The sequence below is a fragment of the Tiliqua scincoides genome, chromosome 4 (genome assembly GCF_035046505.1).
Source record: "Tiliqua scincoides isolate rTilSci1 chromosome 4, rTilSci1.hap2, whole genome shotgun sequence".
NCBI lineage: Eukaryota > Metazoa > Chordata > Lepidosauria > Squamata > Scincidae > Tiliqua > Tiliqua scincoides.
The window spans coordinates 145,088,865-145,103,063 of NC_089824.1; the positions used below are offsets into that span (position 1 = coordinate 145,088,865).

The 14,199-nt window shown below is 43.7% G+C and overlaps 1 protein-coding gene across 4 annotated transcripts in view; it reads left to right on the plus strand.

The window, feature by feature from the left end:
- Positions 1–14,199, plus strand: part of SLC44A5 (solute carrier family 44 member 5) — a 219,231-nt gene that overhangs the window by 165,406 nt on the left and 39,626 nt on the right. For all 4 annotated transcript variants that reach the window (XM_066622821.1, XM_066622823.1, XM_066622820.1 and 1 more), the window contains exons 5-7: positions 6,863–6,947; positions 11,634–11,762; positions 14,130–14,190. In XM_066622821.1, coding sequence (XP_066478918.1) covers positions 6,863–6,947; positions 11,634–11,762; positions 14,130–14,190 — 275 coding nt within the window. The remainder of the gene's footprint in view (positions 1–6,862; positions 6,948–11,633; positions 11,763–14,129; positions 14,191–14,199) is intronic.

Consider the following 14,199-nt stretch of genomic DNA (forward strand, 5'->3'; position numbering starts at 1 on the left):
TGGTTTTTGCTAAAAGCTGAGAAAGGCTCCAGATGTGACTGGAGCAATGCTCCAGTTGCGTTTGGAGCCCAGATGGCAAGAAAATTGTGGCTTTTCAGTATCCACAGGGGGTTTGGGAATGGATACTCCATGGATATGAAGATCCCACCTATAAGAGCCTAGAGCTATTCACAATTCGCAGTATCTCCCTGCAGCTCTTGGACAGATGACAGTATTTCCCCACTATGATAATTTGCCTACACATGGACCAGACAAACCTCCTGGACGAAGGAGTTCTGTACTCTGGCTACTGCAGCCAAGAAGGCCCTATCTTATGTTCCATCATATCTCTAAAGATGAAGGGACATAGAGCAGTGCCACCCTTGATGATCTTAGTGGGTGGGCAGGATAATGTGGGAGCAAGTGGTTCTTTAACGTTGAACATTTCTTTGATCTAGGGCAGGTGTGCCCAAACTCCGGCCCGGGGGCCATTTGCGGCCCTCGGGGACTCCCAATCCAGCCCGCGGGGTGCCCCCAGTCTCCAGTGAGCCTCTGGCCCTCTGGAGACTTGCTGGAGCCCGTGCTGGCCCTACACAACTGCTCTCAGCATGTGGGCAACTGTTCAACCTCTTGCATGAGCTGTGGGATGAGGGCTCCCTCCACTGCTTGTTGTTTCACATTTGTGATGCAGTAGTGGCAGCAAAGGAAAGGCCAGCTTTGCTTTGTGCAAGGCCTTTTATAGGCCTTGAACTATTGCAAGACCTTCATTTATTCATATAAGCTCCATCTCTAATATATTCATTTATGTAAATTTATTCAAATTTATTCAAACTTGAAATGTAAATTAACTCTTTTCGCCCAGCCCCCGACACAGTGTCAGAGAGATGATGTGGCCCTCCTGCCAAAAAGTTTGGAGACTACTTATCTAGGGCCTAGACCACAATTTATGTGAGTACACGTTCTTAAAACTTCACAGTCTCCAGTGGTGTACAACAACCTAGACTCTAGGCTGCTGTACACCCTTGGCGACTGTGACATTTTGAGGATGTGTTCTCTCGTAAATTTATGGATAGCTTCTGTCAACCTTTACAGGGTTGTAGTAAGGATTGCAAGATAATATATGTGAAGTAGTTTGGACACCCTAAAACACTATATCAGTGCTGGGTATGGTTTGATTCTGTGCATTCACTTTTTTATTTTTAAATGGTCAGCTCCAGTCTTCCTTGCTCAATGTGTCCAAGCCATTCTTGTGTCCAGATTGATAGCACCCATCTATAAAGTATTGTTACTGTGCCACTGAGTCAATTTGCAGTGAGTCCAAAGCCTTATTGTCCCATTAGTGTTGTATGCCATATTCAAAATGGTCAAAGAATGTGCTTCTGTCTCATCCTAAGCAATAAAAGGAATCCTGTGAAGATGATAGATATGAGATCTTCAATATAAACAAGTTCCATGTAGAAAGCAATTATCTCTGAAGGGTGTTATTTCCCCCCCCTAACAATGCAATCTTATGCGTGTTAAATCAACAATAAATATTCAGAAGAATGCCTAGAATGGCAGCCTTGTTGCCCAATCCTATTTGCATATTGCGTTGGCAGACCACATGGGCCTTGTGCCAGCAACCTCTCCACTGATATGTGGAATGTTGGCCTTGCCAACTCAGGAGGAGGTGCATGGTGTTTGCGACCCTGTCACTCCAGGACCCACCCCGTGGGAAGAGCAACCCGGGACGACATGGCTGGGGGGGGAGAAGGGACCCTGAGCCCCCACGGGCAGGCTGGAGCCTAGGGCAACTGGCTGGGCAGGGAGGCAGAAGCCCGCAGTACCTGGGAGGCTTGGGGCAGCCAGCTGCGGCGGCAGCGGCGGTAACACCATCGGGCGAGGAGGTGGCCAGGAGAGTAGCCTCCCGGTCGTGCCGCACCTGCACACTGCGGCAGGCGCGGACAGCCGGATATGGGGAAAACTCGAGATCTCATGAGATCTCGGGCCCGGCCACCCAGCGGAAGGGGCGGAGATTGGATGGGCGAGTGCCGGGCTCATAAGGAGCCCAGCAGGCAAGGAGAGAGGAGGCACCTCCCGGAGCTCTAGAGCGAGGGAGAAAGGAAGTAGAGGGCAAGCCAGGCAGCAGCCCAGCCCTCTGCAGACGAACCACTGGGCGGTGGCTGCATCCCTCCAGCCCAGGCACCATTGGACAGAAAGGCAGGAGAACCCAACCCCCTCGCGGTCAGAATGGTGTGGTGAAAGAACCTCCACCTAGCCATCACATTGGGATCCCACAAGGCCATCCAAACTGACCCACCACCACTGGGGGGAACCTAGAGTACCACCAGCAGCCCCAGGAGGAGGGGCTCCTTGGATTGCCTTCAGAGAATTGTGGGCAGCGGGAGATGAACCAGGGGCCAGCAACCCAGCGGGTCCAACCAAGTACCTCCACTCCCTGCACCTAACCACTAGCGAGGCAAGAACCACTCTGCAGCGGCACCAGTTGTGTTGAACCCAGCCTCCAGGGACTTGTGAGGAAACAAGGACTCAGTACGCAAGTGGGTGCATGACTAACTGAACTTTATTCAAACTCACTGACCCAGGGGTCCTGTGTTGTGAACAGGCCCCTAAATGAATGTAAAGGTGCTGACATGATTAAATCGGGCTTGTAGACCACTCTTGGTGTTCCTCGTGTTCCTCACCGCCCAGGCAGGGTGTCCTTCACCGGTGACTTTGCAGCCGAAGTTCCTCCCCCCAGGCCCCACTCCTGGGATGGACATCACAGACCCATTACGCAAGGGACTTGCGCCAGCCCAAGTACAGGTCAGGATTGATCTGTAAATGTGTTAGGCAAATTTACATTATCTTTTCAGCAGCCATGGCGTTGTTATTATGAACACTTGTGATGGTGTTTTAAAATTGGCATGGTGCAAAAATAAAAAGTGTTTGGTAGCGGCTTTAGATGAAACCCATACACTGACCTATAGTTGACATGGATTGCTGACAGATTGCTTAGATAGATTGCATGGATTGCTTGGGGTTTGCCAGGCTCAGAAGCTGGCCTTAATTCATGCTTTGAGAATAATTAAGTTTGGACATGGATGCCAATCTTTATGTTATTGCTCTTTGAAATGCCTTGGCATATAGCAATAAAATGTAAATGAATGTTTCAACGCTTTCAACAAATATTACACCAAGTAAATATTTTAGAAGATTTGGAACTTTAAAAAATTCTCCCATGTTCATAGATCATGAAGGGGGAAAAATTGAACTATAATGAGTTCAATAATGTAAAATTAATTCTGTCTTGTGTAACCCCCAGAACCCTCTGGGGATCTCCATACACCTTAATCCATCTATTAATCTCCACCTAAGCCTTAAATTTGTTTTGCATTCAGAAGACTAAAGTATTATCATGAAATACAGCCTAGTTATAAAGGAGGCAAACCTATTACTGTGTGCCAGGTTTCTACTCTTCTGCATATTTATTCTTGTTTTTTCCTTGCATTTCTGTCAGTGAGTAACAAACACTTCAATTCCATAATAGAACTGTCAGGCAGGTGTATCAGCTGGAGTCAGGAATTTACAAAGATGAATCTCTCCATTGTCTAAACCGCCATTATCCAAAGGTCCTAGTTACTTAAATATCTTATATGTCTTCTATGGCCTCTTGGTGGATGTCGGCACATAGTTCAGAGTCATTGACATAGGCTGAGTAATGCCAACAGATCCTCAGAAAATACATCCATCCAGACACACATGCTATCAGTCTTCTCCATATATTGTTAAATTTTCTGATTAGTGTGAATGAAGATGAATATGGTTTTATATCGTCATTGTTTTAGGAAACTACTGCAAATGGCATCTATTCTCTGTTCTGTTAGTCTCTGGTCAAGATTGTAAGAAAGAAATTTTTTCCCCATCTCACTCCCATTCCTAAAGAATCAGTGTGGTTTTGTCCTGGTATGGATTTCCCTCATATGTATTTTTGTTAGAAGATCCTTGGGACTTTGTCTAAGCCACGGGTTTCTAGGCAAAAAAAGAAATGTGGTTGATTTTTTTGTGCCACAAAGTCCCATACATGAAAAACTACTAACTTCTTTGTACAATGTAGTCTATGGTTAAAGTATTTTCAATTACTGTATGTCCAACAGATTCACTGTAAGCAAGAGTACTGGTGAATGGAGAGATGACATTAAAGATAAAGCTATAACTTGTGAGATCTGGGTTAAGGTTAATTTGACATGCAAGTGGGTTGGTGCCACACAAGATAGTTGTGCAGAGAAATATTGGCCTTCTAGAATTGAGACTTGCTAGTTTGAATTAGCTCAAGAACTCTGAAGTTTTATTGTCTTTACTTTCAATAGACAAGTTCATTTTCATGGAAGACAAGTTTGTCAATGGCCACTAGTCATGATGACTATATGCTGCTTCTAGGTTCAGAGACAGTTGTTGGCAACCTTCAGTCTCGAAAGACTGTGGTATCGCACTCTGAATGGTGAACATAAGAACATCAGAACAGCCCCACTGGATCAGGCCATAGGCCCATCTAGTCTAGCTTCCTGTATCTCACAGTGGCCCACCAAATGCCCCTGGGAGCACACCGGATAACAAGAGACCTCATCCTGGTGCCCTCCCTTGCATCTGGCATTCTGACATAACCCATTTCTAAAATCAGGAGATTGCGCATACGCATCATGGCTTGTACCCCATAATGGATTTTTCCTCCAGAAACTTTTCCAATCCCCTTTTAAAGGCGTCTAGGCTAGACGCCAGCACCACATCCTGCGGCAAGGAGTTCCACAGACCGACCACACGCTGAGTAAAGAAATATTTTCTTTTGTCTGTCCTAACCCGCCCAACACTCAATTTCAGTGGATATCCCCTGGTTCTGGTATTATGTGAGAGTGTAAAGAGCATCTCCCTATCCACTCTATCCATTCCCTGCATAATTTTATATGTCTCAATCATGTCCCCCCTCAAGCGTCTCTTTTCTAGGCTGAAGAGGCCCAAATGCCGTAGCCTTTCCTCATAAGGAAGGTGCCCCAGCCCCGTAATCATCTTAGTCGCTCTCTTTTGCACCTTTTCCATTTCCACTATGTCTTTTTTGAGATGCAGCGACCAGAACTGGACACAATACTCCAGGTGTGGCATTACCATAGATTTGTACAACAGCATTATAATACTAGCCGTTTTGTTCTCAATACACTTCCTAATCATCCCAAGCATAGAATTGGCCTTCTTCACTGCCGCTGCACATTGGGTCGACACTTTCATCGACCTGTCCACCACCACCCCAAGATCTCTCTCCTGATCTGTCACAGACAGCTCAGAACCCATCAGCCTATATCTAAAGTTTTGATTTTTTGCCCCAATGTGCATGACTTTACACTTACTGACATTGAAGCGCATCTGCCATTTTGCTGCCCATTCTGCCAGTCTGGAGAGATCCTTCTGGAGCTCCTCACAATCACTTCTGGTCTTCACCACTCGGAAAAGTTTGGTGTCGTCTGCAAACTTAGCCACTTCACTGCTCAACCCTGTCTCCAGGTCATTTATGAAGAGGTTGAAAAGCACCGGTCCCAGGACAGATCCTTGGGGCACACCGCTTTTCACCTCTCTCCATTGTGAAAATTGCCCATTGACACCCACTCTCTGCTTCCTGGCCTCCAACCAGTTCTCAATCCATGAGAGGACCTGTCCTCTAATTCCCTGACTGTGGAGTTTTTTCAGTAGCCTTTGGTGAGGGACCGTGTCAAACGCCTTCTGAAAGTCCAGATATATAATGTCCACGGGTTCTCCCACATCCACATGCCTGTTGACCTTTTCAAAGTATTCTATAAGGTTCGTGAGGCAAGACTTACCCTTACAGAAGCCATGCTGACTCTCCCTCAGCAAGACCTGTTCATCTATTTGTTGATGGTTCTGGAACAGCATCTAGTGCTTCTGAAAAGGCCAATTCGGGAGTGACAATCCCTTCCACACTGGGAGCAAGTGCAGTCTGTCCCTGGTTTGTCTCCCTGGCTATGGGCCTTCATTTTTTGCCTCTTTGCCTCAGTGTGTTGGCCAAATGTCTCTTCAAACTGGAAGAGGCCATGCTGCACAGCCTGCAGTATTCCTCTGAAAATCAGTTGCAGGGGAGCTCCATAGTAGAGTGGCATTTCTCTTCTGCTTGTGGGTTTCAGAGAGGCATCTGGTTGACCACTGTGAAAAACAGGATTTTGGGCTACCTAGGAATAGGTAGTCCTTTGATCTGAGGCAGCAGGACTCTTTGTTCTTACATCACATTGCATCTTTGGAACTGAATGTAAATGTGTACAGGGCCAGTTCATTCATGAGGCCAAATGAAGTGGTTGCCTCAGGCAGCGGATTACGGGGGGGGGGGGCACCTATCTCTGTCCACCTACTTGCTTCAACTATTCCTCCCCCTCCTTCTGCTCCCTGGATTGAAATAGGAGGACAGGGACAGAGAGGAAGAGGAAATGTGGATGGAAGCAGAGTGATGAGCTAGAGAGAGTGTGGGAGGAGAGGCTGCTGCATTATCAGATACAGCAGTGGTTCCCAAAATTACCAAGGTCATGCTGCCCCCATAGCCTCTTCTTCCCAGCTCAGCCAGGCGCTGCCATCTTCGATCTCATGAGATTTTGCAAGATCCAAGTTGGTGCACCCAGGAGAACAGGTAGGAAGGGCCACACGGGGCATACTTGTGAGTGTGCCATGACATCCTAAGGCATTGCTATGCACACTTTTGGAACCCTTGACATAGGTGCATTTGGCCTACCATTTTAGGTGTCAGGAGGTCTTGGGCCAGCCCTGTTTGTCTGTGTGTTATGGATTCATGCATACTGTGAATTATTGCTGTAAAATCCAAAATAATAATTTTTTACCCATTCCTCTGTAGGAACAAGACAATTTTGTTTTACTTTAACATTCTGAAATGTGCCAGTCCTATAGTGCTAATAAACCTACAGTGCCCTACAACACAGGTAAGTAAAAGGTATTTACAGAATCTGGAGTATCTCTTGTCACTTTTAAAGTGAACATTTTTAGAATTGCCAGTTACTTTTTCTTTTGGGCAAGGAAAAAGGTAAATGCTACTACTGCGTATATGTACTGTATAAATGAAAATTCTCAGATGAATACATACACATTTATACAGTATACTTATATACTATATAACAGTATAGTTATATGATAATTCCAAGGCGATGGAAATGAAAATGATTGTCCATTCAAATGTGACTATAAAAATACTTTGGAAATTAAGATTTTCTGTGACTGTCAGTCATATTGCTGTGTATGTGTCTTACAGTATTATTGGGTTGGTGTTTAAACATCTTGTAGAAAATTAATAACACCTTCTAGAGTGTTTTTTTCCCTTGTCACAAAGCATATTTTAAGAAATGCAAAAGTTCCCTTTTCATAGCCATTGGTTTCTTTAGAAATGAACCGTATTTTGATTGATTGATAATAATCAATGTTGCTGCTTCACCTTAAGTGACCCTTTGCCTTATCTAACCCTGTTTTGCTGGCTAATCAGTATCTGATTTGGGCTGGAGGGAAATAAATAACTTGTCCAGGGCTGCTTGTAGCAAAATTACTGTATTACAGTATTGACACCAGATGTTTTGAATGACTGTTAACTATAGCTCTTGGAAATTTGTTCATAACTAATTAACCAAGCCTGTGTTACAGAATGCTCCTGTGTTCAAATGGCGTGTGTGTGCGCGCAATGTTTTTGTCCAGTAGTAGCTTCTTGTGCCTCAGGGAATACTGCTTGGGGGGGGGGTATCCCCTAACCTAGAAATTGTCTTTTCAGACAATTCAGGGATGTGGGGGTATGCTGCCAAAAAGGGAACTGAAAAGCATCTAAGTGTGAAGGCAAGCAGGGCTGTTCGGTTCCTGTCCTATGAATGTTGCCTTTTGACGGTTTAGAAGAGGGGTGTCAAACTAATTTCATACCGTGGGCTGACTAGCATTGATGGCACCTGCTGAGGGCCAGAAGTGGCATCATTCGGTTGTGACCAGAAATAAGCACTTGGTTCTCACTAGGTTCTCACTCATTAACTGCAAATGACAGAACAGAAAATATGCTTTGTGTGTTTTCCTTTAGTCAGCTAGCAGCCACAAGGCATTCTGGGGCACGAAGTTGTCTGGGCAACGACGAATACGCCTAACAGTGTTTATGGACCCTCTTTGCTATATGAACTTTAGGAACCTGAGTCTTACCTTGAACTCTGTGGGCTGGATGATAGTATTGTCTGCTGTAATCCTGTGGTAATTCTCTCTTTCTTCAAATATGTGGGGTGTGTGTGTACATCACCAGCAAACACACGCAGGAGAGGCAGCTGCACACTCCAACTAGACCCATAGCCAGGGGGAGTATGTAAGAAGCGGCGTGAGCCACTGAGGGAACATGAGCCTACACTTCGCAGCCCATGCTTGGGCTGCTTCTCCTTCAGCTTTGTAGTTGCTGCTTGCTTGGCTTATTGCTGCCCAGACCTAGAGTCAAGAAAGTCCACCAGGGAGATTTTGCTTCTCCCCTGCTTTTCAATATCATTATTGCTGCCATTATGAGGAAAGCATTCAAGGACAGGCATGGAATCCAGTATGACATAATCATCTCCCTGACTGACTTGATGTTCTCAGACAATAGTGCCATATTTGCCGACACAGATGCAGAGGCCACCGGCATCATTTACCACGTTGCCCAGTCCTATGGCCTAAGAACCAATGTGGGTAGGACCAAAGTTATGACCACAGATGGATCACAGACTAATGTTCAGCTTGATGGAATCCAAATCGAGCAGGTTCAAAAAGTCTTATACCTGGGATTGCTAGTACAGAAGAACAAAGTGGTGTCCATCACCAAAGTCCACAGCAGAATTGGCCAGGCAACAGTAGCATTCACCTCACTCAAATGGTGCCTCTGAAAGAAGGCCAATATCCCCATCAAGACCAAAATTCACTTCTTCCAAACACTGATCTTGACAGTGTTCTTTTATATGGATCAGAAATGAACTCTGCTCAAATCAGACATGAACAGAGGTCTTCCAAATGAGATGCTTGAGACAGATCCTGGGTGTCTCTCCTTGTGATGGACACTTATCTGAGACAATTATCCGAGACTCTCCTTATCCGAGACAATTCGGATAAGATGCAATCATCAAACATCAGTCAAAGAACAAATCCGAAAACGCAGACTGAAATTGTTTGGCCTTGTCTGCAGAATGAACATCATCCAGCTGCCACACAAGCTGCAATAGTGAGAGTGACCGCTCTACTGGAAGTTTCAATGGACAGCACCAAAGAAAACGTGGCTCAACATGGCTCAAACATGAATGACACACAGATCCCTGTGGCACCTACAGCAGCTTATTGGTTGAGAAAACAATCTGCTCTCCAAGCACCAGCTAATGATTGAAGAAGAGAGTAGTCTAGAGAGCCAGAGCTGCTTGTGAAGGGATATGACCGCAAAGAGACTGCGCATGTAATTATGTAAATTATACTTTTGTTCTCACGAATAAGTGAATCAGCAGGAATGGAGTGCGCAGTTACCAAGGATGTATTTTATTTGGCCATAATTGCCAGCACTTAATGTCCCTGAACTAAGTTTCATAGTACATAAAACTGTAGAGTTTTTCAACACTACGTTGAAAAATATGCATATCAAGTGTAATTATTTTTTCTTTTGATTAATGGTAGTAAAAACATGCATTATAGGCACAGAAAGCACTTGCAATTCCATTAAATGTAACAAATATAATTTTATTTCTTGAAGTAAAAAAATGATTTATTCCCATCTGTGTAACTTTTTAATGAACATTGAGAAGAGACTGATAATCTGTATAACTAAAGATCAGTGTGATAATTTTAAAAGTGGTTTAATTAATTATATTGCATTCTTAATCATACATTTTACTAATGAGTGAATTATTTTTAAAGATTTAGGCAGAAGCCCGCATTTAAACAGCCGAACACAATATAAACACAAAATTAACTTCGCATGCACATTATTTAATATCATAATATATTAAATTATGTTACAAGGGTTGACAACTCAACCTCTTCAGAAGTGTCCATAAGTGCAGTATTAAACTGTGGCATATCTGTTCATTCAGGTACCATTGTTGAATCCTAAGCAATTATCTGCTGGTACAGCAGATCTGGGGATCAGAACATGAAACTGAGCACTCCATTTTATCTAGATTTTATGTATTATGACATTGTTATGGTTTGAATATAGCCTAACCCAGGGGTGTCAGACACAAGGCCCTTCATTATTCTAGTAACTGGCTCATTATCTGGCTCCCATGGTAATTGGGCTCTCCTGGCACTACCGTCAGCTGGTCTCAGCTGCTGAGCTGTGAAGTGATATGTCTGCAGAAGCAGCACTGCTGAAAGGCGGCACTAAAAGAGCCAAATTGTCATGCAGGCCACCCAGCACTGGGAGGAAAGATGGAAGAAGGAAGGTATGGAAGGGTACAGAGGAAAAGGCAGACTGAGAAGAGTGAGAAAAGAAGAAGCTGCCAAGGTGCTGGGAGAGCCCACTCATCAAACAGGTTGTCCTTTCAGCAGTGCCACTTCTGCTGAGGTGTCACTTAGCACAGCAGCTGCTAAGCTGTGAAGTGATGCCTCAGCAGAAGTGGCACTGCTGAAAGGGCAGCCCATGTGATAATTGTTCTTTCCTATATCTTGAAAATATGATCAAGATTTGCATATTTTCTCTTCAGACACTTGCAGCTGAGTTCCTAAGTGAGAACAAAGTACTTTTTTTCTGGTCATAATCTGTTTAATGATGTCACTTCCTGCTTAATGATGCTACTTCTGACCGTCAGTAGAAGCCAAAAATGCTATTTGGCCCACATTATGAAATGAGTTTGGGTCCAATCCTATCCAATATTGCAGTATTGATGCAGCTGTGCCAACGGTATGCGTGCTGCATCCTTCGGGTTTGGACAGTCATGGAAACCTCTTCAAGGTAAGGGAACATTTGTTCCTTTACTTTGGAACTGCACTGTGGCTGCATTGACACTGAAATGTTGGATAGGATTGGGCCCTTTGATTCCCTTGGCCTAGACTAACCTTAATGCATTCACAACCTTCAGGTAATATAAACTTAATTTGCTTTTGACAGAACCATTGAGAGTGGTTTGCGCTCAGATTGCCCTATAAGGGAGCAAAACAAGTTTAACTGTTTCCAAGTTAATTGATTGGTCTTTGAATACTCTGTGTACCTGGTAAACTACACCACATGTATATCCATTTGCTGCATTGCATTCATGGGAAGGTAGAAGTAAGAAGATTGAAAAAAAAATCTGCAAAATAAAAAAGCACTTTCTGAATACTTCATTTAAAAAAACTTTAAAAATAAAATTTGTACATAAAACACTTTTAACAGGCCGTAAGACTTGGAATGATGCTGTGTTTGGAGGAAAAAATCAAAGTACCTCACTTCACTGTGTTTTGAAAGTGTTTATCTTGAGATTGCAAAGGGGAAAAAAATAGGAAAAAAAATGACTGTGTCTGCTTCTAAGTGCTGGGCTAAGCAGGCAATCTGATAAAATGAAGCACTCTTAGAAATGGCAATTTTTTTTGTCTCTGCTTTGATAATATAACTTTCTCATCCTCCAGTGCTGCTACGATCAATGTGTATTTTTCTTCTCTTAAAGCTTTGTGTCTCAAAGTGCCCAGACAGGTTTGCAACCTACATAGACATGCAATCTTCCTACAGATATAACAAAAGTTATTGGGAATACTACAGACAGTTTTGCAAGCCTGGCTTTAACAAACCATGGAAGGTGAGTATGGATAGATATTGCCATCTGAGTGCTACTCTTTTATCTATCCAAGATAAGCTGGTCTAGTGTTTCTCAAATTGTGGGTTGGGACTAACTAGGTGGGTCGCAAGCCAATTTCAGGTGGGTCCCCATTCATTTCAATGTGTATTTTGTTTTTAATATGTTTTAATATATTTAGGGCGCAGTCCTAACCAGCAGTTATGCCAGCATAGGTGGCCCTGGAGGGTCGCAAACATGCCATAAAGCACGTTTGCACCTCTGTGAGCGGGAACCGCGTCAGCGCATCCAGATGCGCCGATGCGTGAAGGGAAGCAGAAGCCTCCGCCGCGGCTCCCACGCCGCCGCTTGTGTCGGCACGAGTGCACCGACACAAGCGGCAAAGGTAGGCGTGGGGGGCGTGGGGAGGGGGCAGGAGGGGAAGTTACTGGGTGGGGGAGGATGGTCCCAGGGGGCGGGTGCACAGGGAGCTGGGTTCGGGGCTGGGACCCAGCGGTTATGCCGGATCCCAACCCCCTTCCCTGGGGCAAACGGAGCGGCTTCAAGCTGCTCCGTTCTCCTCGGACTTCAGCCACCTCCAGAGGTGGCACAGGTCCAAGGAGACCCATAGGGGCACGCAGCCCTTACCCAGGGGTAAGGGGAAGAGCTTTCCCTTGCCCTTGGCTGAGCCGCTACTCGCTGCAATCCCACGTTGGATGCAGCGCAAGTTTTGGATTGCGCCCTTAAAGGGGTTTACTCCCAGGTAAGTGTGGATTGGATTGCAACCTTTGGAATGTTTGGGGAATTTTTTTTAAACAGATGAGCAGCTGCTTGGGAAGGTTAGGAGGTTTCTTCTTTATTTTAAATAATTTTTTAAAAGTTATTCTTATTGTAAACTTTTAATTTACTTAATGGATTTCACTTCTAGCCATTACATCACTTCCAGGTTATTTACATCATGTCTGGTGGATCTTGACTGTCATTCTAAAAAGTGGGTTCCAGTGCTAAAATGCTAAAATGTTCAAGAACCACTGAGCTACTCATTGGCAGGTTAATGTCAGCATAGATGAGCTGATTTTCAGCATAACTGTTTACAACCAAACTATCCCTAGTTCGATGTATTTATTGTTATTAACATAAACATAGTACTACATACATGGCACTTTACAGAGAGCATAAACACAGTTCCCAGCCTTGTGGTGGCCTCATGATCTCTAGAAGATATTGATGCAAGGGAGAGCAACAGAGGAAGGGATAGGGGATGGAGTAAATAGGGGACTTTATTTTTAGTTTTGTTATTAAAGTTCTATTTTAACATAAGTTTAACGTGTTTTAAAAAGCTTTCTTTTATCCTTAACTTGGATGGTGATGGTGAGTAGAATCATAGAATGTTCACATTGGAAAGGACATTAGAAACAATCTAATCCAACCCAGTACTCATTGCAGGCAAAAAGAATATGTAAGTAAATTACCTGGAACCTGCTGCAGTGAACCTGCTGAAGTTTTGAAGCCAACCCAAATGCCTGACCTAGAATGGCAACAGTAGCCTCATGGGGAATTACTGAGCATTTTTACAAAAAAAAAAAAAGAGTGGTACAGTAGAATAAAATACACTGGTGGAGGCTCACTTGCATCTTGAGTTCCTAGACGAGACTGTGCCACTATAGGCTACAGGTGGCAAATGCCATTTTTTAAATGCCAACTCACTCACCTCCTGCAAACTAAAGAATAGCATATAAACCTTATATAGATGTTTATTAGCACTTAGACTTGTTATTCAATAGCCACGTGAGTGGAAATGGAACTCAAGGTAGTATAAGCAAGTTATTTTCAGATTTTAGATATGATTCATTTGGCATATGATTTGACTATGATTCAGTTTAGGAAGACATCTGCAGTTGCTTATTTAAAGGATAGAGCAGAGAATAAGGTGTAAGTCACGAGGATGTATTCTGACTTTCTAATCACATCACAAGATTCAAGCAATTTTTTTAAATTTGTGCTTTTTGGACCCTGTATTAATATTCTTCTCATGCAGAAAACCCCTTACTGAGCCCTGATTGCAGCCTTAAGTTAATTATGCTAATTGTGTTAAAAGGTAATTTTGTTTTATCAAAGATGAAGACAAAGCCACCTGCTGGAACTTGCTCTGTTCAAAAGCATGTCTAATGCTTACTGTTTTGTTTACATTGCTAGTAAATGCCAGAAAGAAACGGGTCCTTATTTTGATGCCCCACTGAGACCTCAATCAAATAATGTTACAGGATTTTTTAATTTAAAAAATGATAGAAAACAGGATATGTTCTCAATTATTTTTTTTGAGAAATATTTAGAAATAGTACATTTGTCAGGTGGACTGTTTTTTACTTTCTTTTTTCCTTTGCTTTCTAGTCTGTGGCCCAGGTAATGCGTGATGAAGATTGTCCTTCCATGATCATTCCAAGCCGACCTTGTGAGTATA